This window comes from Cladophialophora bantiana, assembly GCF_000835475.1.
Source record: "Cladophialophora bantiana CBS 173.52 unplaced genomic scaffold supercont1.10, whole genome shotgun sequence".
Lineage (NCBI taxonomy): Eukaryota > Fungi > Ascomycota > Eurotiomycetes > Chaetothyriales > Herpotrichiellaceae > Cladophialophora > Cladophialophora bantiana.
Genome location: NW_015971584.1, coordinates 1,158,083 through 1,182,413, shown reverse-complemented (window position 1 = coordinate 1,182,413; position 24,331 = coordinate 1,158,083). Strand labels below are relative to the sequence as shown.

Here is a 24,331-nt window from a genome sequence, read left to right as displayed (position 1 = left end):
TCACATGTGACATGATTATTTACTCTGCTTCTCTATTCTAATCTGCAGCTGGTTCTATGGACCCATTTCTGTAACTCTATCGCCACAAGGTCATGTCTATGCATCGTCATCATTTACATCATCAACTTCTCTCAGCCATGCTGCTCTGGCATCAACAGCTTCCTTCCTTACATCGCGCTTCGGATCGTCCAAGATATTCGTTAGACCACGCAGGACTTCGCGTTTGAGTGCAATTAGAGGATTGGCTCGTGATGCACTTATTGAGATATATTTTGGCATTAAAGCGAGGCAACGTGTTGCCAGCCGGCGGGTTTTTGGTAGGTTAGCTGATGGCAAGGGCACATACCCCTTACCTTGCGGTGCTGCTTTCGGAAGGTTGTCTGCCTTAGATTTCGCCACTGTCGCCACAGCGATGAGCCGCTTCACTAATGCGGGGATATGTCCGCTTTCTTCGAGTGCAGAAGGGTTGTTCGTTATAACAACTGCAAGTGTTCCCAACGTGGCAATCTTGACCGTTTGATCTGTGATGTCCAAAGATTGCAGGAGAAGGGGTAGTAGAGTAGGAAGTTCCGGCATCACAATCTCCGAAGGAACAGACGCCATTATGCCACTCATTGCTACGAGAAAGTTCTCTTTTTCAAACGGTGACTGTGATGTTTTGAATTTGTCGGAGATCATTGGCGTGAGCGTCTGGAAGACACGCTGAGGAGCGAGCAATCTAATTTGTGCCCCATTCTGCGTGGACAAAATGTCGTCTGATGCTAGGATGGTGGCGAAACCCCTGGCTGCTCTCTGAGAAACTTGGTAAGGGTACTGCCTTGAGTCCAGGAGCTCGACGAGATGGGTCAGATACTCGTTTGTCCTCGGAGAAAGCCGGAGTATCAGAGCCTTGAATAGAGAAAAGAGGAGACGAATGTCAAAGTCGGGTTGTGTGGTCTCGTCCATGGGTTCGTCCTTGAGCGCTAACAACTTCTGTGAGACCAGACGGTCAACAAACCCAAGGTCAACCGCTGAAATATGCTTGTTGACATAGAGGGCAACTTGAGAAAGACAGCTTTGAGTGACCGCTGGACTTTGAGCATTTGAAGCAAATGACACCAAGTTTTGGATACTTTGGCATACTTGGTCTCTTGCAAGTAACGAAGAGTTGGTGCCCTTGGGAACAGCTGCCAAAAGCCATGTCGACAAAATGGTTCGTGTAGGCTGGCTGATTAACAGAATTAGGTTATGAGGTATGTCGCCACTTGATGAATGGCTGAACAAAGAGTAGAAGCTTTCTGCGGTCTGTTGGGTTGCCTCTTTCGAAGAGTGTCGGACGATCAGGTTCATAATTCGACCGAGCAGGTCCAGCACGTTCTCATTCGCCAGAGGACCTTGGTTGACGTCTGATATCCTTCGGGATATTGTCACGACGACGCGTTCGAAATATGCATCCAATGTAGCATTTTGTTCTGAAACCCTTCGATTCAACACGTAGAGGACCGTGCCCAGGATTTCACAAGTGTAAGGAAATGGCGGTCCCTGACTGGAGCTGAAAAGGATGTCCAATTTATTCAGGAGACGTCTCATCAGAGTCCCTAGCAACTCCTTCTCGAGGCTGATCTCCGCTAGTCCTTCAAGCACAGAGCGGGGATCGCTAGTACGTGCCCCTTCTTCAGAGTCAGGTAAGCGTGCCATGAAAGCTGGGAATGTGATGTTGGAGATCAAATTAGGCTTGAATTGAGATATTTCGGCCAATGCTGCCATGGCTTTCCTTTTCAGTTCGTCTCGACCGTAGGACTCTTCCTTGAGGACAATATCATCGAAATACTGGACGAAAAGACCGATTTCGTCATCTGTAAGCACCGAGTTCATCTTTGAGACTAACAGCAGCCCATTTGCAGCCGTCAACCGGAATGAAACCTCTTCCTTGACCGTCCCCATCAAGGCCTGACTATATAGGGCCACAAATTTGTCCTTGAAGTGTCCGACAAGATTCTGTCTTCCTTCAGGATTTTTGGGGCTTGGGGCAGTCCAAGACCCGTATACTTCGATGGCAGCGTCGAACAACTGGTTCGCAATCTCCAAGATCGCTCGCTGTTGCACTAAGCCCGTCGAGGTTTGGTAAATGGCTAAGAGGGCTGGTCCAACAGTCTGGACCACAATTTCGAAAGCTTCTACTGAGGCTGACGACACTGCTTTGAGGATGTCCCCTGAAGCTTTTGACTGCCGTGTTGCCGGCTCCTGTAGATGTTCCAGACATTCTTTGTTGATAGGCATCAAGTATTGGTGAAGGGGCGATGTTATGGCGTTTTGGGAGGTATTGGCAGCGGTAGATAAGCACGTTGCGATACCTTTCAGGACATGCAGTGCTTCTTCGGCCAACTCTGGCTCTTGGGCTTGCAGTACCTCAAACTTGACGGCATCCCAAAGTGGTATAGAGAACTGGGTGAGTGTTTCAGAGTCGTAGTTTGTAACACAGGCAGTCATAGTCTGCAAGCAATCCTTCTTCACTGTGGCAGAGGTAGAATCGAGACGATCCAACATATTGGGAAAAGTGTACGGTGCAAGGACTCCCGTAGAAGACAGACATTCGCGCAGTCTGTCTTTCAGATCCTGAGCTGTGATACCGTAAGGATCAGTTGGAGGTGGACGGAATGTGATTGGGAAGTAGGCGTATACTGAGTCGAACATGGTTTGGACATGGTCCCTGATGTCCCATTCGACCATGAGAACCCTCAGCATGGAGAATATCAACATCAGATTCCGGGGGTCTTTTTCGCCTGCCACTAGATCCGTGATACCAAGGAGGGACTCATCCTTCATATCCCTTACGGCTGCCATAGATTAGTAGGACATCCGGTGTATAGATCCCGCTCAATCCTACCTTTCCGATGTTGATCTAGGAGCTCGTTCAGGAGCTGCAGGATCCGATACCTGCCTGCCTGATTCCGTGTCTGCAAGTCGGTGAAATGCTCGAATATTCTACCAAACATGTCAGCCAAGCCCGACCGCACAGCTTCGCTGCCAGCCAACCTTGGACCACTTTTGGGCAAGTCCCTGGACGGCTGTAGTGTGGTGGTCCGCACTCACGCTCTCACAACTGTTTGAGCCATCTCATTTGTAAATCTTTCGAGGCTCTGCAATTTCGACAAGCCTTCAATTGCTCCTCCATCCTCGATGCGGTCGCAGAAGAACTGGCAAAGCACCTGGATTTGTTGTCTGGACAGGTATTTCGCAGGCAAAGCGGAAATGACGGCGACTAAGTAGGAGACGGCTCTGGCGCGGATTTTTTCATCTTCGTCGTTGAGATACTCGCCCAGTGACTGGACGACTTCAATCAACGTCGTCTGGCGACTCTCGAGTTCTTGACTGTTAGTCAATAAGCCGGTCCGATCGAGGCATTTGCGGACTTACTCTGTGCGGCCGACTTTGCGATTTCGGCCGCTTCCAGTTTGTTATTTTCGATGGCAAGCACATAGTTTCGTGTATCGGAGAGAGCCATGACACATATTGAATGTTGAAAGGATCCCCGGAGCTAGAGGCGAAGCGATCAGACCACGAATCGTGTTTCGTCCCCGGACTGCGCAGACGGCTGGCTACGTCAAAAAGATTTCGGCTTAGAATCCCCCGTATTGCCTGTAACAAGATTTGTTCGCCTATATTTCCTAATTTGGTGACGCAGAAGCTAGTTGGTGCTAGCTCGCTAGTCATTCACTAGCGCCTTTTGTGCCTTCTACGAGGCACAACAACATTCATCTTACAGCCCCTGCTCAAGAGATCCTCCATGTTAGACATCTTGCGCCATCAAATCTCCCAGCTCAAAACTACCATGCAATGGCTCGGCCACCCCTCTGTCTATTCAAACGGGCATCACCTGAGCGGCATCCCCAGACCAAGTTTACAATCAATGCCACTTGCGCCTACCGAAGTCCTCGGAACTGTCAAAACAATGTTCATGTCCACGGCCTGGAGCAAAACTACAATCGATAGTATGAGCGTTGTAGCTTACAAGCTTCGCTGACTGGGAAATTTTTTCCCTATTTGCTCTCATACCTTACTTCCATCCATACTACCAGCAATTCTGCCCAATGGCAGTCGGAGCAGTCGGAGCCTAGTCGTGCTGGGAGCGAACCGGGTTCAAGTTCCTCGGGACGCCGCAAGGTATCTCCGTCCATCTGTTTTGGGCTCTATAGAATGTCATTACTGCTCCGAAATGCACAGCACCAGTTCCTTTCCTCGCCGAATTTGCAGCGGATACCGCTCTGAGGAACGTGTATGTGATTTTGACAAAGATGGCTGAGAATAAGAGCCTGAGCCGATATGCTGTAAGTTGAGGACCTAGCGATCTTGGACCCTTACTAACCCTATTAGTGCGACTACTGTTGGAAGAAAAAGGCATGTGGATGTCACAATGATTGGAAGGGCAGCTCGCATTTTCTGCCTTCGACGACGATCATCGTTCTAGTGCATTGCTCATACAAGACAGCTCTGCTGTTCTCGTGAGAAGCCCAAATGCAAAAACTGCTGCTGCTGGACGGGTGATTGCATATATTCTCGGGAGCCATCCGAGAGCAAGCAGCGCCCGATACTTAGGTAGCGCCGACACCTGAAGCTTCACTACGCCCTTTGGCTGATTGCCCGCAGAGAACCCGCAGCAACAAATGCAGTTTTAGAAGAAGCCATTCAGCCTCAAGCGCCTACTCCGGGATTCGCAGCCTTTCAGGGTCGTTCAGATGCACAAACGGATCATGATCAGCGGCTAGAGTTCGCCAACGACGCTCTCTCCAGCGTTACCTCAACCTTCTCTCATACATGGGACATCCTAGAATGTGATCAGATACACCAGAGCCTTGCAGATATCACAATTCAAGGTACTGGCATGCTTTCTGATCTTTATAGCCAATTCAAAGACTCCACCTATGACTACGACAAGATCAAACCTGAGGTAAGAATGACGAGGCGAGAGTGAGAAGCCTTCTTTGTTCCAACTGAGCCAGTCGGACAGTTGTTCGTTCAATGTGAGCCTACCCTGGTATCACAGGGCTCAAAGTGCTCGAGCTGACCTCTTCATAACTTTCTCGCTGCAATCGACCGAGCATATCCCCTCATCAGTCAGCCTCCCCAGGAAATGTTGTTTGACTCAGTCTTTCATCCCTCTTCAGTGAAACTGCGAGGTTGGGTGTTGATCTTGAACACCATTCTTGCAACGGCATCCACACAAAGCCAGCGGCTGTCTGCATATAATTTTCATTTGCGCTGGAATGCTTGGTTGGCTGCGGATGAGGCCAGTCTCTTTATGGACCCAACCATACTCAACATACAAGCATTAACCATCTTCGCCGTCCACGGACAAGATCTCGTGACGCCTAGCCTGAGTTGGAACCTTACAAGCCAGGCTTGCCGGATGGCTCAGATGATCAAGCTTCCTCTTCCGTCGACGCCTGCGACAAAGAACAGCGAGGTGTATTCGCGCAACCTCTTCCTTTTCTGGAGCCTTTTCATTATTGACAAGTCACCGTCACTCTCCTTTGGATGCCGCCAGCGCTACCTGCTGCATTATACCGAAAAATTGACCTCCCTTCTCCTCAACAGCTTTCGACGTACAGACCCCATCTGGCAAACTCTTCTGCTGGGCCCGATCTTCCACCCAATGTCGAATTCTTCGGTGCATTCTATTTTATCCAATGTACAAAGCTTGCGATGATTATGAGCGATATTTCAGATTTCTATCTGTTCGGCAGCCATGAGTCAAGACATCATTTAGAGCTCAAGAAGAAACTCGACGAGTGGATCTCTGTAGTTCAACAGGTGGGACAACTCGCCCGAGGGTGAATTGATACTAACGTCACCTATAGAGTCAGTCCATGCACACAAATTAGCCCATGCAACTGACCCGGCTAGGGTCTCTATCAGGCTTGGATTCAGCTTTCTGAGTTATCAATATCATCACCTGGTTGTCTGCCTAACAAGAGGTGACAAACCTTGTCATGAGACATGTCTTGGCTCTGCGAGAGCTGCCATATCGCTCTTGAAAAGGCTAGTTGCTCACTCTGAAGAAGTTTTCAATGGCATTATCTGGTATAGTCTGATCTCGTAGTGTGTGCTTTCTTGAAGCTTACCATTCTGCAGGCAGCAGTTGTATTCCCCTTTCACTCCTTTCTTCGTACTTTTCGGTGAAGTCATCACCAATCCGACTTCGAAGACCAGTGTTGAAGATTTGAAGGTGCTCCGACAAACGGTGTTATATTTTCTCGAGTTCCAAAAATACCACACTTCTGCAGTGAAACTGGAAAGAGTAGCGGAAACCTTTACAAAGATCGCTGAAGCCTACGTCCGTCATGTGTTCAGAAAACAAAGTGGCATGACCAGCAGCGATCATTTTCGTATCAGCAGGGCTATGATTCTGCCTGCTCAGCCTGGAAGTTGTCCTACGACTGCCTTCGCTACATCAGACTTTGCAGCATCGCCAGCGACCCCTAGGGATACGAACCCTGTCGGCCCCAATATTAGGATGGGTGACCATATGTCGGACGAGCGAAGCAATCTAGACCCCACATCACTCCTACACCTCCTTTCCTATCAAGGCGATGGCGCGACTCCCTTCCGAGATTTACATATCACTGATATCCAGCCGGAGAGCTTGCAAGGGGTACAACAACACGACGCCGGCAACGACAATGATCAAGTTCTGGAAAATTGGCAAAGATCTGACCAGAACGTGTCAGTACGTGACGTCGAAATGAACGGAAGAAACCAGTTCTCGCACTGCACATTCGACTGGTTTGCGCTTGAGAAATATGCTATTTAGGGAGCACGGGATTTTGGATGCAGCTCTGAGCCCTCTGCAGGAATTTATTACACTGCGGAATGCGCCTGGAGAGATTGCATGAATCCTCTGGGCAGCGGTTTCAGCCTTGTCATGTTCGAACCCCTTTTGACCAAGCCTCGTTCAACGGCATTTAAACCAACGCTGCTTTGTCATATGGATAAGGATAATCAGCACTGCTCCTAACTACAACTATATATTCTGCTGTCTACGCGGCTCTGTATAGCTCTCCCTCCCTCTCTCTCTCTCAGGGTCTATATATGCTCTCCCATTTGACTGTGTAAGAGGAATGAGGGAATATACGACAAATCGGCACACAGAACTTCCAGGTATTCTTTTGCGTTGGCCGTTAGATATCCAGGCCGATTCCGATCTTGATATTCAACACTCAACACCTATTCCCGAGAGTCAACTGATTGTACAACGGATGTTCGGAATGCTTAGGGGTATCCCGATAATGTTGAATAGGCGACTGCACAGCCCCGACAGGCGGGCTAAGTGGGGGCCGTTACCCGCTGACAAGGCTGACCAGGAAAATTTACACTTCCGGTTACCGTCTTTGTTGCAGACAGAGCGAGAGTAGATTTTTCTGCTTGATTGTGTCCTCCTTCTAAGGGACTCTGTCTATCTATATACTACTTGCACTGTGGCAGCAAGCCGTCCGCTGAACAGATCTGAACCTGGCCAGATCTGTCCAGGCCTCGTTATCGACCAACGGTGACACTGAGGCTGTTATAGAGAGGCCTCGGTTGGAGCATTGGTGGATTGATTGGTTTGCCACAGTGGCGATCTGCTGTCCACAGTCTTCAAGATCCAACCAACGATTCCAAGACATCGCTCGTTGAGATGGATTCAAAATCCAGCAAGGTCAAAAGCTTCCGCACGTCAAGTAAACCGAAATCAGAACCACCGATAACAGTCAATACCTATTATGAACAGTACAAAACTGAGAATATGCAAACAGTCTACAAAGACTACTACCCTTCAACAGACTCAAGTCGAGAAGAAAGAGACCTGCTGATAACAAAGCGCCTAGAAGTGTCCAAGGCAGCCAAACGGCTTGAGGCAGACAAAAAGGCCTTCACCGCCGCCAATCACCAGGCAGCACAGGAGAGGGAGAAAGAGGGTGTGAGAGAATACGACTGGGCGTAGGCGAGGCATCAAATCTTCCAGAATTCGGAAGAGAAGACATGAATTTCACCACGACAAATGCTTGTTCTGCCTTTGTAGCTCATCGGAACCTTCTGGAACCATGGACAGATTGCAACCAAAAGTTGACTATCCTACCTACCAAATCAACGTTAATTTTGAACCTATTCGGAATAGCGAAAAGAAATCATTTTCTCAGAGGATCCAGGCCCGGACACGTCCATAAAGAAAACCGGTATGGAACTCTTCGCCGTCCTCACCCAAGATTTGCTTTCAACCATGGAGCAGAGCTTATCCTCAAAGGCCTCCTAAAGCGGTCATATCGTGTGAATGGCGCACTTCACACGGCGAATACCGAAGCGTTCGTGGGACCTTACTGCAGCAGTCACTGCTTTGAGGTGATGCTATATCTTTGGGTTACTGTTGATAGATGAGAAGGCTGTCACGGCCCGGTGCCCCCAAACCTGGAAACGACGCCGCTGTGACAACTATGGACAAACAATGGCGACCAACTTTTCTTCATAGTGCTCTTTTTCCTCCTCTAATTCTTCTCTCAAACTACAGCATACTATGAAACCCAACTCCATTTTGTTTCCACCAACTGATTGCAAAAATTTCCAAACAAAGAGATCGAGATGTCTTCTGAAGACGATTATGACTACCTGAGCCAACATACTACCTCCCAAACACGGGAGCAACACTCTTACCTCTACCCTACCTCAGGGCGCCTCCCACCACGAGGTCTATTTTCTGGACACATACCGCGAGAATGATTCCATTCCTCCAGACAACCATTCGAGGCATATGGAAGAGAAGCGAGCAGTGACCGTCGACAACGATCAGGCCGCGAGGGCTCGCGAGACTGCAGGCTCGGTGGGCAGAGACTGGGCATATAATAGTTCAGACTGGAGACATTCGGACTCAAAGAGACATTACGACCCAACTCTTTAGCTCTGAGCTGAAGACACAATTTTGGATCTGGCGTCAACTGCTGAGATTCTTTGAGAGTTACAGGGCGACAGGCCTTCTTGGTGGCCAGGACTGTCAACATGCAGGTTTAGGCTCTTCTGCTAGCGCTTGGATTCTGATTCATGTACGGAGTAAGCTGTGATTTGAGACCTTCTTCTTCGTCTTAAGTGGCTTCAGACTCGGATTGGGTCGGCTAGGACATCGTTCCTATTGCATGGCGAATATTCCTTGGTATGCCTTAGATTTTAATATTTTTTCTCATTGGAACAATATCGTGAAGGGGCGGCCATATGCTATGACAAGGTTAACGAGTGTAATATTTAATATTCTTCACGAAGCTGCAGCGTCCAATAGACACTCTAACAAGCTAACTTTCCGCATAATGAGATATACGTTAGTAATCGCCCTTCCTTCCTCTAGATGATGTGATAGCAGAAGCTTCTGCGATGTCACAAACACACAGCGATGCGGTGCGACCACTGCCATGTCAGTACCACCTTCAGCTCACAAGGTTCACACAGTGAAAGACACAAGTGGGCGAAGTAGTGACAGTCGAAGGCATGTTATTTAACCAGGCATTGCTTGCGCATTTTTTCCTAGCTCATCTATCATCCCATAAGAAGAGGCATGATCCAATTTGCAAGGACATCAATGCTCCATCTCAACACCAAAATCAAGCAAACAAACGATCTCCACAACAGACAATACCTTCCGACGATCCCAGTGGTACTCCTTGAGCGTGCCATCAGAGATCATCCGAACCCTACCTACTCCTGCTACGATCGCACCCAGTTTGACGCCAACACAGGAGAATAATGGGCACATGCCTCATGTTCCCATAATCTAGCAGCTCGACATCGGGTATTCTGGGGCTGATCCGGCCCGGACTTTGCTTACTCTAGCAGTGACTCGAGGCAGTGGGACTCTAAGAACCAAGGGAGGTGAACAGAGAACATTCTATAATGCCCCTACGGGGAGAAAAGACGAATCAGGGGGCATTTGGCAATAAAGGATCCAGATGTCGCCCAAATAGGTGTCTATATCCTTCTCAGAAGAGCCAGATTCTGTCGTACTGATCAGCAACATCTCCATGACGAAATTGTGGCCCAAGGCATCTTTCATGTACCTCTTCCTCATGCGCATTCATGCGTTTATAGAGGATGAGCAATTGCAAGATCGACGGCATTGCTCTCTCTGTGGTTTCCATGACGATTTCTATGCAGTTGCACTCCCCTGCAATGAATGGAAAAAAGGTATGTAGAGCGTAAAAAGGGTCAGAATACAGACTAGGGTCGGGTATGCTGTTCAAGTCTACATTATATTCTTCGCCCTCTGAATCGTTCACTGGGTTGTCATGCAGAACCCTCTTCCAGTGTTTGCTGTTGCTTGACATGCCCGTCTTTTGCTTTCTAATATTAGTGTACATAGGCTGTTTGCGATTATACCGCCTCCAGGCCAGTGTTTTGTTCGCGACTTTGTCCCAAGAACGATCACTCCTTGTCCAGGAGCTCGAAAACAGATAAGTTTTTAACTTTGCAGGTTTGATTCGTACCACAACCAAGTTCATTCCATACATCCTCACAGGTATTCTGGCCACGAAGACTTGCGATGATTCTAGCGGCTTCCTCGCACGAGGTTTCTCCGCCGGAAGTACCAGGTCTTTGCTCAGACGGAGCAGAGAAACCTCGAAGGCGCTTGTTCGTAGGGTGAACACGACATGAATGGCAATGTCCGGCTTCACACTCGCCATCGCGGGTTTGGCCCCTAATTGAGGTCGGACTATCTAGAGCCGCCGGAGATCGATGGTTAGATAGACGAATATGGGATTCAACTTCTGCTGGCTGTAGCGGGTCTATGCTCGTTGACGGACCTGCGAGAGACTTGATGTAATCATCCTCTGGAGGTTTACGAAGAATCCTAGGGTCTTGTTGTTTTTTTTCGCTCGGACAGGTTGCTTCTGTCAGGCTGGAATGTTGGGTCACTCCAACCCCAAGCGATTCTTCAGGATTGGGGGTCAATGCAAGAGTGGATACTGCTTCTTCTGATGGTCTCGAGAACTCCGTTTTACACCCTTTTCGAAGAGGTTGTTTCATGAAAATATCCGCGGCGTCTTTAGATTCAGAAAGGTACTGGCTGATTTGATGTGAGTCAACCCCAAACCGCGTTTCGAGCAGCCGCCGGAGGAGCCGATTCTCTCTATCTACCCGCTGAGCTGCAACTTGGACCTCTTGTGTCGCCCGGACACCATCACTTTCCAGCTTCCGGATACGCTGCTCGAGTTCTTGGACATAGGCTTGGCGACGAGCGCGGAAATTGCGTTGGTTAAGACGATTTCTGTCGACTGTTTGCTTCTGCAGAAAGCCCTACCGTATTTAGTAAGAGATTGCAAGGGTAACGCCACGAGAGATGGGATGTCCGTACCCCAGAAGCCATATTCTCAGATGCCAAAGAATGGACTGCACAGCTTCCCTCGGGCTAGCGATGTGTATGATGCAGAGAGGAGGTAAGCATTGGAGCACAGTGATCTTTGTAGGTATTGGTAATATGCAGCCGTAGGCATCTGCCATGCGTCCTCGAGGAAGTACGAGGTAATCCGCGGTTATCAGGATCCCGTTTAATTGCTCAAAAGTGACGAGAAAGTTCTGCTCGCCGCGTCAAAAAAAGCGGCGACGGCCGGAACCGGAAGAACCATCAACTCCGGATGCCCAGCCTTGTCAGCCTCATCAAGTAGCCAATCACCATGGCCCAGTGACAAAGCGATCTCGCTTTAAAAACAAGCCTCCAAACCGTCTCACATCCAGGCCAATATACTTTCCCATCTTTCTCTAGCAAGCAGAGGCCACAGGTCAAGGGTCCGATCACTGCCTATCGTGGTGCAGCTCCCTCCAGCCTCGCCAGGGCCTGATGAAGTTGTCCAACAGTATCAACTTCGCCCATGTCAACCTGGTAAATCTATCAAGATCTCTACCGCTTGCACCACTCAGCCATTTCACTGGTGCACATCCATTTCTGGTCTCAGCTGGAAGGACATCCAAATCCGGATACCACAACATGACGGCGACCTCTACTCCACGATATCCTCTAATCTGTGCTGAAGCACAAGATCCGAGGATACCTCCAATGGCTGCAAAATCTGACCAGCCATCATCGAATGGCGACCTCAACAATACAGCGTCCATGCGCGTGGTCCTCAAACCAGTACGTCGTACTGATTTTGCATACCGATCACTTGCTATACCGGCATCTGTGGATGATCCTTTGATCCGTTCGAGATATCGACCGTTCCTACTCCCCGAAGAAATCCAACAGCAGGACTGGGTCAGCAGGCTGGAGCTTGCCACTGCGACCGAATTGGCGTACAACGACTTAAGACTCACTGGCGAGAGGATCAAGGTTTTGGTATTATACGGGAGTCTTCGTCAGAGGTAAGATCCCCTTGGAGCTCTTTCGGCTTGGCACATCCTGATCCTACTTAGGTCTTACTCGAAATTACTTGCCTTTGAAGTCTCCCGTATCCTCTGGCGGCTCGGCTGTGATGTACGGGTCTATAATCCGCAAGGGCTGCCTGTCAAAGACGATGAACAACATAATCATCCGAAGGTACAAGAATTGCGAGAACTCAGTCGCTGGAGCGACGGGCATTTCTGGGTGTCACCGGAGCAGCATGGTAATCTCACCGCTGTCTTCAAAAACCAAATCGATTGGATCCCTCTCAGTACTGGATCAGTGCGACCTACACAGGGACGCACCTTGGGATTGGCAATGGTCTCCGGCGGCTCGCAGTCTTTTAACACCGTGAACAGCCTTCGTGTCCTGGGCAGATGGATGCGGATGTTCACCATTCCCAACCAGTCGTCGGTTCCGCAAGCCTACACCTTATTTACAGACCAAGACGCGGATGAGGGTGGGTCGAGGCTGATGCCAGGAGGCAATCGGGATCGACTGGTGGATTGCGCCGAGGAATTTGTGAAATATACGGTCATCATGCGGCCACACTTTGCCTTGTTTAGTGACCGTTTTAGCGAACGAGAACCGCTGGTCAGGAACTGATATATACCATGATTTCTCTGTTGCGGCCCGAACGCCGAGCGTGGGGGTGGTTTATAGATTAGACGCCTATACGTAAAAAGATTAGAATTACAGATAAATAGATAACTGAGTTTGGGATGGACATTGAGTTCTTCTGTCCAAGCTCGATCCAGAATACCGCACTCCAGACGCAGTAGCTCAGCTTTGATAGGATGAATCAGGGTGTTGGTGCCACCTAGAAGACTGCAGTTGATAGGGTTTGACGCCGTTCGTGAAGATGGAGGAAATGAACCCGAATAATTGAAGGTTTACCTATTATCTCTCGTCGCCTGGATTCCAACTTTTTCGGTTGCTAAAGACGTCCCTCTATTCGCTAGAACAACTCATTCCATTAGAAGCTTTGCAGACGTGCGCTCTCAACCAGCGTTCGATCTATCCCATCTATTTAGTCTTTCCAATTCCAACGGCCAGCAATCCACCTCACAAAATAGACAAGCGAAATCAAAACAGGCACTTCAATTAGCGGCCCGACGGTCGTAGCCAGCGCCTCATCGCTGTCCGCACCAAAAGTGGCGACAGCAACGGCGATAGCCAGTTCGAAGTTGTTGCTGGCCGCGGTGAAGCTCTGGGTTGCTGCAAGTTTGTATCCGAATCCGAGTCGCTTTGTGATGAATAGAGTCAAAAAGAAAATGACCACAAAGTACACAACGAGAGGAGCAGCAACTCGGACGACAGAGACAATTTGGTGGACGACTTGCTTTCCCTGAGAGGCGAACAGAACAAGAATTGTGTAAAGAAGCCCCACTAGGGACCACGGAGCGATCCACTTGAGGAATGTCCGGTCATACCACTTGGCGTTGATAGTCCTGAGAATCATGCGGGTCGTGATGGCGGCTCCGAGAGGTATTCCAAGAAAGACCCCGACGCTCCTGGCGACTATGGAGTACGCCACCTCAGAGCCTCCGCCGCCGTGGCTTATGACGTTGACGAAAAGGATAGCCAGGGGCGCGTAGAGGACCATCTGGAGGATTGAATTGAGAGCCACAAGAATTGCGCAGTACTCCTCGTCACCGCCCGCAAGACCAGTCCAGATTAGGACCTTTGACATTGTTCTGTTAGTGCATATTCAATTGAAAAATCATAAATCTGGCTCGCTTACCATAGCGATACAGCGTGCCAGTCCCACGAATATGAGACCATTACGAAGTCCCGGTTTATCGGGCAGGAAGGCCCAAGCCAATCCCAGCTTCTCTCGTCAACACACACTCGAACGAAGAAAGATTTCATAAAACGGTGACATACCATAACAAGGGGCGCGATGATCCAGTTAGCTACGATGCTGAAACCCAGTTGGATCCAAATCTGGCGATGGGCAAAAACGCGATGCAAGGTCTCGTATTGGACCTTACAGAGGATCGGGTACATCATCACCAACAACCCGACGGCTGGACAACAGACGAGTCACAGTCAGTTAGCTGTAGAAGGAAGAATATGACAACTGCATGGACCCTTACCTATCGGTACAGACACGTCGACAAATCTACCTTTCTGGAGAGCTGGACCGACGCTATCAACCAGATTACCAAGTAGAATGCCGATGATGATTGCCAGCAAGATCCAGAGGACGAGCAGTCGATCCAGCCAACCAAGGCCTGCATATACCGACTTCTTCTCTTCCACCGGTGCTTGACCTCGTTGATTCTCGACGTCAGGGTCGGATTTCTCGTCTTCGTGCGGGGATTCCATGCTCTTTGCGCAGAGAGGAAACTGACACAATTGTATACAAACACAGACGGTATTGAAGGCAAGGGTCTAGACAAGAGACCATAAAAAGAATTATCCTTCAGTGCTCGGCCCGTGGGCGAGGATTCTGCTTTTATGTGGCGTGTTCCGCCATGGAGTCTGTTGTCGGCCAATGAAGAGAGCCAAGTGACTAAGCCAAGACATGGCAAAGTGTCCGCGGCGTCACTCTATGCCACGAATTTAAACTCCCACGTGCCTCTATTTGACTCGGTGTCGTTCCTCTCTCGTGCATCTCTTTTCCGTTATCTTCATTCCTGACCGGTCAAGAGTCAGGGTAACCCCTTACTTCCGTGCAATACCGAATGATGGCCCAAGCGTCCGCCTGGTACGACGCATATCCGAAACCGCGAAACCAGTCGCCCGCAGCACTTAGTCGACAAGAGTTGTTGCAATGGCTCCAGGATGGTAAAAAGCCGGGGGTGGACTTTCTTCTGGTGGACTTGCGCAGGACGGATCACGAGGTAAAGAGAAGTCACCATGGATGTGCTTCGAAAGGCTAACTGCTCATTCGCAGGGTGGAACGATCAAAGGCTCCATCAATCTTCCCGCCCAGAGCCTTTATCCTAGCCTGCCAACTCTGCTGATTCTATGTCAAAACGCTGGCGTGCGGACCGTAATCTGGTACTGCGGTAGGCTCCTCGTCGCACTCGTTCTGCGGCTCTCACTCACTTTCCTGCCGTTCAGGGTCGTCTAGGGGCCGCGGGACGCGTGCTGCCGGATGGTTTCAAGACCTGATTGAGGACAAACAGGTCCTTAATATTACAAGTGCGATTCTGGCCGATGGGATTACAGGCTGGGCTCGAGCTGGCGAAGAGTATACAAGCCTCATGGAGCAATACGATCCAGAGCATTGGTTGAAGGAGAAGTAGAAAAGGATTCAGTGAAAACAGATAGCATCATATTCCGAAGAGAGCTTCTAGTTTACAGAACATGCCCTGTGCTGGGCAATTGGGTTTTATATCGAAACTGGTTAGAAGACGCCTAGGTAGTAGGATCGGGATGTCTCTGGACAGCGACTTCAAAAGCGACTTCGCACAACCGCGACTTCGTTTAGTGCTTGTGTTGTAGACAGAGTGAGAGTGGATCTATCTGCTTGATTGTGTCTTCGCCCCATCCTCCTTCAGAGAGACTCTGTCTGTCTATATAGGCTTTGGCCTGTAATCTGAAGGCCATTCCTGAAACCTCCTATTCCGTCGCCATCGTATCACAGGTCTGCGAGAACAACGAGGCTGAGGTAGATTCCGCAGTTGGCGAAACGCCTAGCGTCCCAGGTGGTTTGCCACAATGTCGATCTCGCGACCCTGTCAACACCGCCGACTTATCACAAGGATATATACTTCGTCCTCTGGAAATTCGCTTACGTGACTAGGGAGAGCTTATCTTCACTAGCGCAAACTAAGCTAGATGATGCTTGGTGTTCATTCGCATCAGTGGCCTAAGGGCTAAAGGCTGTGAGGTATTTATTGGCAAAGTAACTACACCTCTCTACTCTTAATTCGAAATTAGGCTACCTACTGTAGCAGAGCCTTTCAGGGTTCGGCATGCACGTGCAACAACGCCAGTGGCATGTCTAACAGGGTCGGGAATCGAGAACGCGTTTCTGGTTGACGCTAACAGGGCAACACCACCCCCAGAGAGGCAGCGGCTAGGGCAGCAAGCGCCTAGCACGGTGACGGCATTGAGAAGTAGGAAATGGCCGACGAAACACTCAGGAATAGGTAGACGACATCAAAAACATGTAATGCTCTGTCAAACTGTAAAGAATAGCACACTGCCAGCACTGTGAACTGTTCAGCACTCCCCCGCCCTTTTTGGTTGACTTGTGACTAGATAACTCTCCTTCCTGCTACCCCCAATACATCCCAGCAAAGCCACTTTGCATTGTTACAATAGTAGGCGTGCTCGTAGTAGAATATAAAATGATAGACCTAACTAGATGTGGCCAGATGTGAACGGATGTGACTACGAGTATTAATCAAGGACATACTAAGTAATGCGTTGCGCACTTATAGTTATGGTAGGGCAGCGTCGATAAACAATAGTAGGCGTGGGCTCTCACAGATGTTAGCTTGGCGTCCCATGAGCAGCGCTGGGCTCCCTGGGCCACCGCGGCATTCGGGAATGCTCTGGGCCGCGGGAAAAGTTGCCGATGGAAGTCGCCGTCCGGAGGCATCCCGAATAGGTTTGAAGCAACTGTATGGAGTACTGCAAATAAATAGTAATTACTTGTAGAGGCCCGTTTAGTTTACCTGTTGCGCACATCCCCACAAAACCCACTTACTCAAAGGGGAAGGCACCCTGGCACCAACCCGACCATTCTGCCCTGGAGGGTCAACTCCAAAGAATGAGTGAATAAACTCCATACGGGACAAGCCTTTCACAGGGCAGGTTACCTTTCCTAGCCCTTCGACCTAGTAATAGTGTCAGAGTTGGTCACAGCCGGCCTTGGCGAGTCAAAGAGCTCTGGCCGGAACAGGACTCGGTTGGTCAGGAATTCCGATGAGCAACAGGCTTGAAACTAACTTAGTTGGCATTCGATGATACCTAGGCTCTACGTTCGGCTCAAGGGTCGTATAATCTGCTTAGCCGGTAGTATACTATCATAAATAAAAGCATGATATATAAATCCTCCGAATAAAGCGCCCCAAAATGGAGCAACAACGGGAACCCACCAATAGTTGTCCCCGTATGTCCAAACTTCGGGCCCATATCCGGCAAAATATCTGAAGCTATGTTAGCCTCCACTTCGTATCACAATACAGTTTAGGGCGCTTACGCAAAGCAACGAGGTGCAAAGTCTCTGGCCATGTTCATGGCGTAGCCCGTCTCAAGTCCAAGAGCGCCCCCGATGCAAAGGATAAGTAAACAAACCCACAACGGCGCCAGGTCGCGCACAACCTGTGTATGTCCAGCATTAGAAATTGAGAATATCCCCACGCTCAACAAGGCAGTTGCTAGAAATTCGGAGAATAGCTGACCGACTTTGGTCAGGTATGGCTGAGGGTAGGTGCTGAAGATAACTGCTGTTCTGTGGGTGCGGATATCATGTCCTTCGACGAAATCGATGCCGCTTCTGTAGTTGGCATAAACCAGTGCCGCTCCGGTAAAGCCGCCCAGAAGCTAACGAGATTAGCATCTGTTGAAAACGTAAAAGAAGATGGCGGAAAAAAGCACCGTACCTGAGAGACAATATATTCAGGAGCCTTTCGAAGAGGAAAGCGCCGGAATACCACAAAGGCGAGAGTGATTGCCGGATTCAAATGGGCCCCTGTAACAGGGCCGGCAATCAACATGCCCAGCATCACAGCGATGCCCGTGACAATGTTGATCGACAGATATGAACCAAATTTCCCCTCCGAAATGGTCACTTGGGCGACAACTCCTTCCAGAAACAGCACCATCTGCAAGGTCGAGTCTCGTTAGTTTGATTGGTAGATCCCAACAAGATGGGGTAATGGGGATCGCGTACAATGAGCGTCCCAAGAAATTCGGCACAAGGCTCACGGAGGTGGAGACGGACAATCGTCGAAGCAGATACCATTCCTTCATGCATCTTCTCCGACAACGTCTTCTCCCCTTTGGTACCCGACCCTCTTCGCAGCTGGCAAATCAGATTGCACTTCTGTGCGGCGCCCTGATCCTCCTGCATCTTGATAAACGAAAGATGATGTACCTGTGCAAGGGGGAATGTAGCTGCAAACCATCCGAATGCCCTGATGAATAAATACTGCAGCAACGGCACAGCCGGAAACAAAAGAAAATTCGCGCAACAATTGAGCGGCGTCGAATTCATAATTAGTGCCACTTTCTTAATCATCCTGAAGCTGATGCACAGTGATGGAAGACTGAAGTCCAGAGGTGCGAGGCTTGGATAGAGCAATGCGCCACGGGCCAATCAAGGATGAGGAGTGACAAATTCTCGCCCCTTCTTCAGATATCATGGACCTGATTACGAGGTACTACATAGGAACAGGGTACATTACTATGTGCCCCTGGGTAATAGGACGGCGAGGGGATAGACCAACGAACTTGCCACTTGAATCGACGACGCCGTCTGAGATAACATTGTACGACAACCTTTCGTCTTATATCATCCTTGTCCTGGTAGCACCGAGGCACTCTAGATCAGGGGCTGGCATGAGATCCAAACAATAAGACAGGAGGAAAACAAAAGCAGTGTGACATGCCCAATCAAACGCATCTATCGTATTGCGTCGCATCTAAGATTCCAAGCCGTCAAAAGGATCTATAGCTCATCTTTTACTGATACAATGGGCTCTGGCCTTCCACTGTCCTTCAATAAATCCACCCCCTTCTTCTTCCGCCACTTCTCCCACAGAGCCCAAAACTCCTTTTCCATCCCCGCCTCCATCTGGTCTGGCAGCACAACCACGTACTGCACATACAAATTTCCAAACTCAGGGCCATCATGGTCATGCTCGTGAACGTGTCCCTCGTGATAAATGGGCATCCCTTCGCCCTTGATCGTGTCGATTTGACCGGGTTGAACAACCTCTCTGCGTTTTCGGGACAGTCGGACAACATGACCATCCAAATGCGTGATGTTGCGAGTCCACTCGCCCATCCAGGCCTCCCTGAGAGAGAGGACCTCTTTCCAGTAAAGGTCGTGGTCTTTCCGGCGGAAGAAGGTTCCGTCGGTTCGGTCTCCTTCGTTTTCGTTGATAACTGGGTCTGATTCCATTATGTACGCGTAAAGGTTTCCTGCGACGTGGTCCGGATGCTCATCGGCTTCACTTTCGAAGACGAGTCTGTGACCTTTGGGCATTCCCTTTTCAATCACGGCAGTTAAAGTCGTGGGACCTCTCACAACTTTGGCCCCCCCGCATACTTTGCATTTGTTCTTGATGGTCTTTCCCTGTCCACCGCACTGGTCGCATCCCATTTGGACTTGTTGGAATATACCCGGAGCAAGCATGTGTTTCTGGATTACAATGCCTCGGCCACCGCATTTATGGCAAGTCTCCACTTGCCCGTCCGCTGAACCTGAGCCTTCACATTCTTCGCAGATTTGTTGCTTTTCAATTGTGAACTCGGTTTCCCCACCCGTGTAGAAGTCTCGTAGTGGGATATGCAGACGGACTTCTAGATCTGGACCTCTTCGCACGCCGCTACCGCCTCCGCGACCAAAATGACCTCCGCCACCAAAGAATCTGGAGAAAAGGTCAAAAGGGTCATGTGGGTGGCCACCTCCGCCGCCGCCTCGTTTATGGTTCTCTAGTCCTTCATGGCCATATTGGTCATATATCTTGCGGGTCGTCGAGTCCGATAGCGCTTCATATGCCTCTGTGACTTCTAGGAACTTCTTCTCGTCCCCTGTGGCTTTGTCTGGATGGTACTTTTTGGAAAGTTTTCGATAGGCTGTCTTTAAGTCGCGGTCCGAGCAAGATTTGTCCAATCCAAGGATTTTGTAGAGATCTTCTGCCGCAAGGGAACACGTGATGAGTGCGAACAGAGGGAGGAGGCGGGAGATGAGGTGGAGGAGGAGCATGTTGGGCGGTGCTCGCCCTTACTAGGGCACAAAGGATGGCTCTCTCAGTTGTTGGGACGCGATAGGAGACTCCTATGCAGAAGGATCCACCATAGTATCAACAACTTGAAGGAAAACCAGCGAAATGAACCAAGCCCAGATTTGGCTTTGGAACTCAGGGCGTACAATTTGAGGGTAGGTGTCGTGGAAGAAGACTGTCGTGCACATGCGGCCAGCATGTCCATTTGATTTCGTCCATCTCGCGAATGGCGCTTTTGGCCGCAATATCCGCCGGAGGAACCACGTTGAAGCATAGACGTATAATGCGCATACTGCGCTTCCTGCTCTTTTCGTTCTCCTGAGTCCTGATATGTTTGCTCAAGGCTGCTCAAAGGCCAGACGATCTTCTCGGCTTGGTGCGCTGCTGGAACGGCCTCATATCCCAAACGACACTCCAAAAGGAGGACGCTCGTCAAATTTCAGAGAGTCCTTCGCAGCCTGGGTGAAATCCCTCAGAGATGGGAACCGAAGTCTCGCCGAAGCCTCTGAGGCTAGACAAATTTATTCTCTCCCATTTGACAGATCCATGATGTCCCAAGTTTCAACTGTTCCCCCTCCCCTCGGGGAAACGTCTTGCTATGAAACAGTAAGTCCATCAAACTTCAAAACGCAGCCAGAGACAGATTGGCAGCAAGATATCAAGTCAACCTCGTGGGCTAGACCTTGCTAGCCGCATTTCGAACCGACCCAAGACTTCGGCAATGTGCCTAAACGCCTGCTTCTAGAAAAGTGGCTTCTGGAAGTGTCGGTTGAATCATGCATGCTCCCAGATCATGAAGGCAGCTGCCGCCTCGTCTTTCTTGTTGCTTGATAGGGAGTGGCTTTCCTTGGAATTGCAATGGCAACAAGCAGATCGGCGTCGAGAAGGTGCATCCAACTCCTAGTCCAACCACCGGTTTCTACTGCCGGCTCTCACTGCTGACACCTTTACCGTGACATGTCTCACAGACACATCTGCCGAGAAGGGACATATGACTTCTGCCACTCTCTTGATCGAGGACTCGTCATATTGTGTTGCCCTGGAAGATGGCTGTCCCGCCATGAACATTCTCGGTGCTGAGAGCAAGGCGTTGTCCTCCTTCTGGGTATTTGAATATTGCGATCCTCGGGCGACTTTGGTTGGAAACTTCAATAATCCGGTGTAGTGCTGCTGGTCATTTCTTTCCAATTGAGTGGATGCACAAGAGCTGTCAACGTATAAAGGGCCTGTTCCGCTTTGAATTTCAAGGAAATCTCTGCGCTACACTGCTTGCCACACAGCGGCTCCGAAGGAGCAAAACTCTTAATATACCAGGACATTCTCAACGAAGTTTTCATCTTCCTGTTATTGCAACAGAGGTCATTCACCACTGCTATCGCCATTGCCATTACCATCATTATGCGCACTCTCGATGTTTACGCTTTCTGGGGGCTGGGTCTCCTGCTAAGCAGCAAACTTCTTGTGACTGCGCTTCCAACCTTCGACTACATGTGGAGCCATGTCAGGACTGAACATTTCTACAGCAGCAGTGATGATTGCGACCCAGCAAAGGAGGGTTGCTTTTGGCCGGGGTATGCCTTCTCCTAACTGTGATTCTCTTGCAAGTAACCAGTGCAAACATTTCCAGCAAATTCTTCCGTCCAGCCATTGAATCCAACGAAGACAATGACCCGGCGGTGAGGGTTCCTGCGGCTGTGTATCCACATGACACAATTGTGACTGCTACCGCTACCGACGACAACACCGCAACTTCTTGCACACCAAGCGCAAAGGCTGTAGTCACTACGGTCCCGGATTTGAAGTTCCAACGCCGTGATGAAGATAGAGGCGTCATTCCGCCTGCTATTCAATCTCAAGAGACCACCCTTCCTCCCGCCAACCCTACGCCCTATCCCTGCGCAGGAGTGATCCAACCATGCGCACCAGGCTACAAGGTCCTGCTCTTCAATGGCATGTGCATCTGCTATTATCTTGGAGGTCGCGGTGGTGAAGCGAGGTGAGGTGTGTCCCAAAAGTCTGGGTGGGTTCCCGAGCGGACTGGGTTCAACTTGGCGAGGTACATTCACCCGTGTTACCCTGGGTCGAAGAATTGGAGAAGATTGTACTGACTACCTGTCATTCCTTGCCTGCAGCACGGTCACTATACCGACAACATACACTGCGATCCCTCGGGTATAGCAATACACATTTTCGCAGTTTATTGTGGTAGCATGGCGTCGGCTGGATTGCTGAGCGTTGGCAGAAGTGGGAGAGTGACTTTTCGAGTGATACGAGTGAATGAATAGGCATGCTGGACAATTGAGAGTAAACTCACGTTCACTACAAGCAGCAAGACAAGTTTGAAATGTTTTTGGCAGCATGAATCTCACTGCCTACCTAGGTACTTTTTCTATGGGGCATATATGATACGGCTTTCGTCAAATGAGATACCACTCTGAACCAACTTGATCTTCTATCCATCTTGTGCCCATGGTCGGCTTTGCTCGGGGGTTTCAAAACCTCATCGTCTCTTCTCCGGAAGATCTGACGCCAGTTGTTTCGTCCAAGGCCCGTTTATGCTCTGTCAACCATCATGGATGGCATGCTGAGATATTCCTCCCGAGCTAGTTTTGATTAAACAGCTGATAGATGGAAAGTTTGGATTAAATCTCGCGAATACAATAGGTTAGGTTGGTCATTGGATACTTATTTTGCAGATGACGGGAGATTCTGACCCAGTCTCGCATCATTTCATATGTGACACAATGCAAAAGCTCCTGATGCTATGGTGTCGCTGGAAGAGCAATAAGATTGGACATCCAAGGAAATGGACCTTCAATCTTCAAAGGGCTCCTTCACACCTGTACTCGGCTTTGCCACAAGCTGCTGGACACGTTCAATTTGGTGGTGATTGAATGCCCACACCCCGGTCTGAGCACTCAAACTCCCGAGCAACTCCTCCGTAGTCAACAAGCCGCCTCTTCTCACCGCCCTTCGTAGAAATGCGACGACCAGCGCCACCTTTTCCCAGTCCACTTGTTCATCCCCGCGAAAAAGATTTCTCCATATCGCGCTCGCAAGGACCGCGTCTCCCCTGACAAGCCCTTCGTCGTACGACACCAGGATTCCCCGCCACTGCAAAAACAGGTCCTTGAGGTATCGACTCCGGATTCCCTGGGCAGAGAGATTGTGCAGCACCACCATCTTGTCCTCCGCCGCTCTCGAAAAATGCTCGATCAGATACCGATGATAATCCTGAAACTCGGCCTCTGAATCCAGCGCCGCGCGCAGATGTGTTACAATTACGTACATGTGCAGAAATGTAACCTGTGACCATGTCGAGAAGGTAGGCGGCATATCAAGGGTGTTGAACCACCACGAATCCTTGTTTTCGGACAGAGGTTGTCCCAATTCGGCTCCCTCTTGTGCCGTGGCTTTTGGAGGGCCCTTTCCCGTGAGGATATTCATCCGTTGATCCTGTGGGATGGTGTAGTCGGCTGGTGCAGCGCATGATTTGAATAATGCTTCGGTTTGACCGTAGATAGTGTAGGTTCTTGTCGCGGACGGGACGTTTCTCGTGAGTGATTCGGCGAGACGGATAGGGATGCTGAATTTGTTCGGTGGATTGCTGAGGTGCGATTGGATTTGGCGCTGCATCTGTGACACGCTCACGCCGCCGGCGGGGGAGGTGGGTTGTGCAGAAGATTTGTCTTTTCGTTCTGGTGGTGGTTCCGATGTAGATTTGGACTGGGGGTCAATGCTGGGAAATGAGGTTGTCACATTTGACGTGACGGTGGGAGCGGTGGTGGGTGGAAGCGATTGATTCCCTGGGACCTGTCTTTGGTTTCGAGGAGCTTCTTGTTGCCATTTTGTAGAGGAGGCCGACAGATATCGTCGACTTGAGACGGACGGGCTCCGAATGCGTGACGTCTGCGCAGAAGACTTGGTCAATTAGTCGTTGAAGACGCGGGGGCCGTATCGAGGGAGCTTAACACACGTTTGTCTCGGCTTTGACACTTTGCCTTAATGCTCGAAGGCATTGAGAGCATATGCTAAAGGTACTCAT

At 49.8% G+C, this 24,331-nt stretch overlaps 11 protein-coding genes across 11 annotated transcripts; 5 read left to right on the top strand and 6 right to left on the bottom strand.

The window, feature by feature from the left end:
• Positions 1-96: 96 nt before the first annotated feature.
• On the bottom strand, positions 97-3,484 carry Z519_07330 (uncharacterized protein; the record flags this gene model as incomplete). The annotated part of the gene is made up of 4 exons (XM_016765065.1): positions 97-2,816; positions 2,867-2,964; positions 3,073-3,346; positions 3,397-3,484. The coding sequence occupies 4 exons, from the start codon at positions 3,482-3,484 to the stop codon at positions 97-99; spliced, it is 3,180 nt and encodes a 1,059-aa protein (XP_016619015.1).
• Positions 3,485-5,514: 2,030 nt separating this feature from the next.
• Positions 5,515-6,790, top strand: Z519_07329 (uncharacterized protein; the record flags this gene model as incomplete). Its single annotated transcript, XM_016765064.1, has 3 exons — positions 5,515-5,810; positions 5,884-6,060; positions 6,112-6,790. 3 exons carry the CDS (start codon positions 5,515-5,517, stop codon positions 6,788-6,790), a joined length of 1,152 nt encoding a protein of 383 aa, XP_016619014.1.
• An 864-nt stretch (positions 6,791-7,654) lies between these two features.
• Z519_07328 (uncharacterized protein) lies at positions 7,655-7,960 on the top strand (the record flags this gene model as incomplete). Its single annotated transcript, XM_016765063.1, has 1 exon — positions 7,655-7,960. The coding sequence occupies one exon, from the start codon at positions 7,655-7,657 to the stop codon at positions 7,958-7,960; it is 306 nt and encodes a 101-aa protein (XP_016619013.1).
• Positions 7,961-10,416: 2,456 nt separating this feature from the next.
• On the bottom strand, positions 10,417-11,359 carry Z519_07327 (uncharacterized protein; the record flags this gene model as incomplete). The annotated part of the gene is made up of 2 exons (XM_016765062.1): positions 10,417-11,289; positions 11,348-11,359. 2 exons carry the CDS (start codon positions 11,357-11,359, stop codon positions 10,417-10,419), a joined length of 885 nt encoding a protein of 294 aa, XP_016619012.1.
• Positions 11,360-11,977: 618 nt separating this feature from the next.
• Z519_07326 (arsenical resistance protein ArsH) lies at positions 11,978-12,976 on the top strand (the record flags this gene model as incomplete). Its single annotated transcript, XM_016765061.1, has 2 exons — positions 11,978-12,351; positions 12,403-12,976. The coding sequence occupies 2 exons, from the start codon at positions 11,978-11,980 to the stop codon at positions 12,974-12,976; spliced, it is 948 nt and encodes a 315-aa protein (XP_016619011.1).
• Positions 12,977-13,400: 424 nt separating this feature from the next.
• Z519_07325 (arsenical-resistance protein) lies at positions 13,401-14,701 on the bottom strand (the record flags this gene model as incomplete). The annotated part of the gene is made up of 4 exons (XM_016765060.1): positions 13,401-14,054; positions 14,115-14,201; positions 14,258-14,400; positions 14,470-14,701. 4 exons carry the CDS (start codon positions 14,699-14,701, stop codon positions 13,401-13,403), a joined length of 1,116 nt encoding a protein of 371 aa, XP_016619010.1.
• Positions 14,702-15,063: 362 nt separating this feature from the next.
• Positions 15,064-15,627, top strand: Z519_07324 (uncharacterized protein; the record flags this gene model as incomplete). The annotated part of the gene is made up of 3 exons (XM_016765059.1): positions 15,064-15,219; positions 15,273-15,387; positions 15,443-15,627. The coding sequence occupies 3 exons, from the start codon at positions 15,064-15,066 to the stop codon at positions 15,625-15,627; spliced, it is 456 nt and encodes a 151-aa protein (XP_016619009.1).
• A 1,682-nt stretch (positions 15,628-17,309) lies between these two features.
• On the bottom strand, positions 17,310-18,407 carry Z519_07323 (uncharacterized protein; the record flags this gene model as incomplete). The annotated part of the gene is made up of 4 exons (XM_016765058.1): positions 17,310-17,481; positions 17,535-17,878; positions 17,938-18,159; positions 18,228-18,407. 4 exons carry the CDS (start codon positions 18,405-18,407, stop codon positions 17,310-17,312), a joined length of 918 nt encoding a protein of 305 aa, XP_016619008.1.
• A 597-nt stretch (positions 18,408-19,004) lies between these two features.
• Z519_07322 (uncharacterized protein) lies at positions 19,005-20,267 on the bottom strand (the record flags this gene model as incomplete). The annotated part of the gene is made up of 1 exon (XM_016765057.1): positions 19,005-20,267. One exon carries the CDS (start codon positions 20,265-20,267, stop codon positions 19,005-19,007), a length of 1,263 nt encoding a protein of 420 aa, XP_016619007.1.
• Positions 20,268-21,684: 1,417 nt separating this feature from the next.
• On the top strand, positions 21,685-22,286 carry Z519_07321 (uncharacterized protein; the record flags this gene model as incomplete). The annotated part of the gene is made up of 2 exons (XM_016765056.1): positions 21,685-21,857; positions 21,914-22,286. The coding sequence occupies 2 exons, from the start codon at positions 21,685-21,687 to the stop codon at positions 22,284-22,286; spliced, it is 546 nt and encodes a 181-aa protein (XP_016619006.1).
• An 814-nt stretch (positions 22,287-23,100) lies between these two features.
• On the bottom strand, positions 23,101-24,331 carry Z519_07320 (uncharacterized protein; the record flags this gene model as incomplete). The annotated part of the gene is made up of 2 exons (XM_016765055.1): positions 23,101-24,207; positions 24,263-24,331. 2 exons carry the CDS (start codon positions 24,329-24,331, stop codon positions 23,101-23,103), a joined length of 1,176 nt encoding a protein of 391 aa, XP_016619005.1.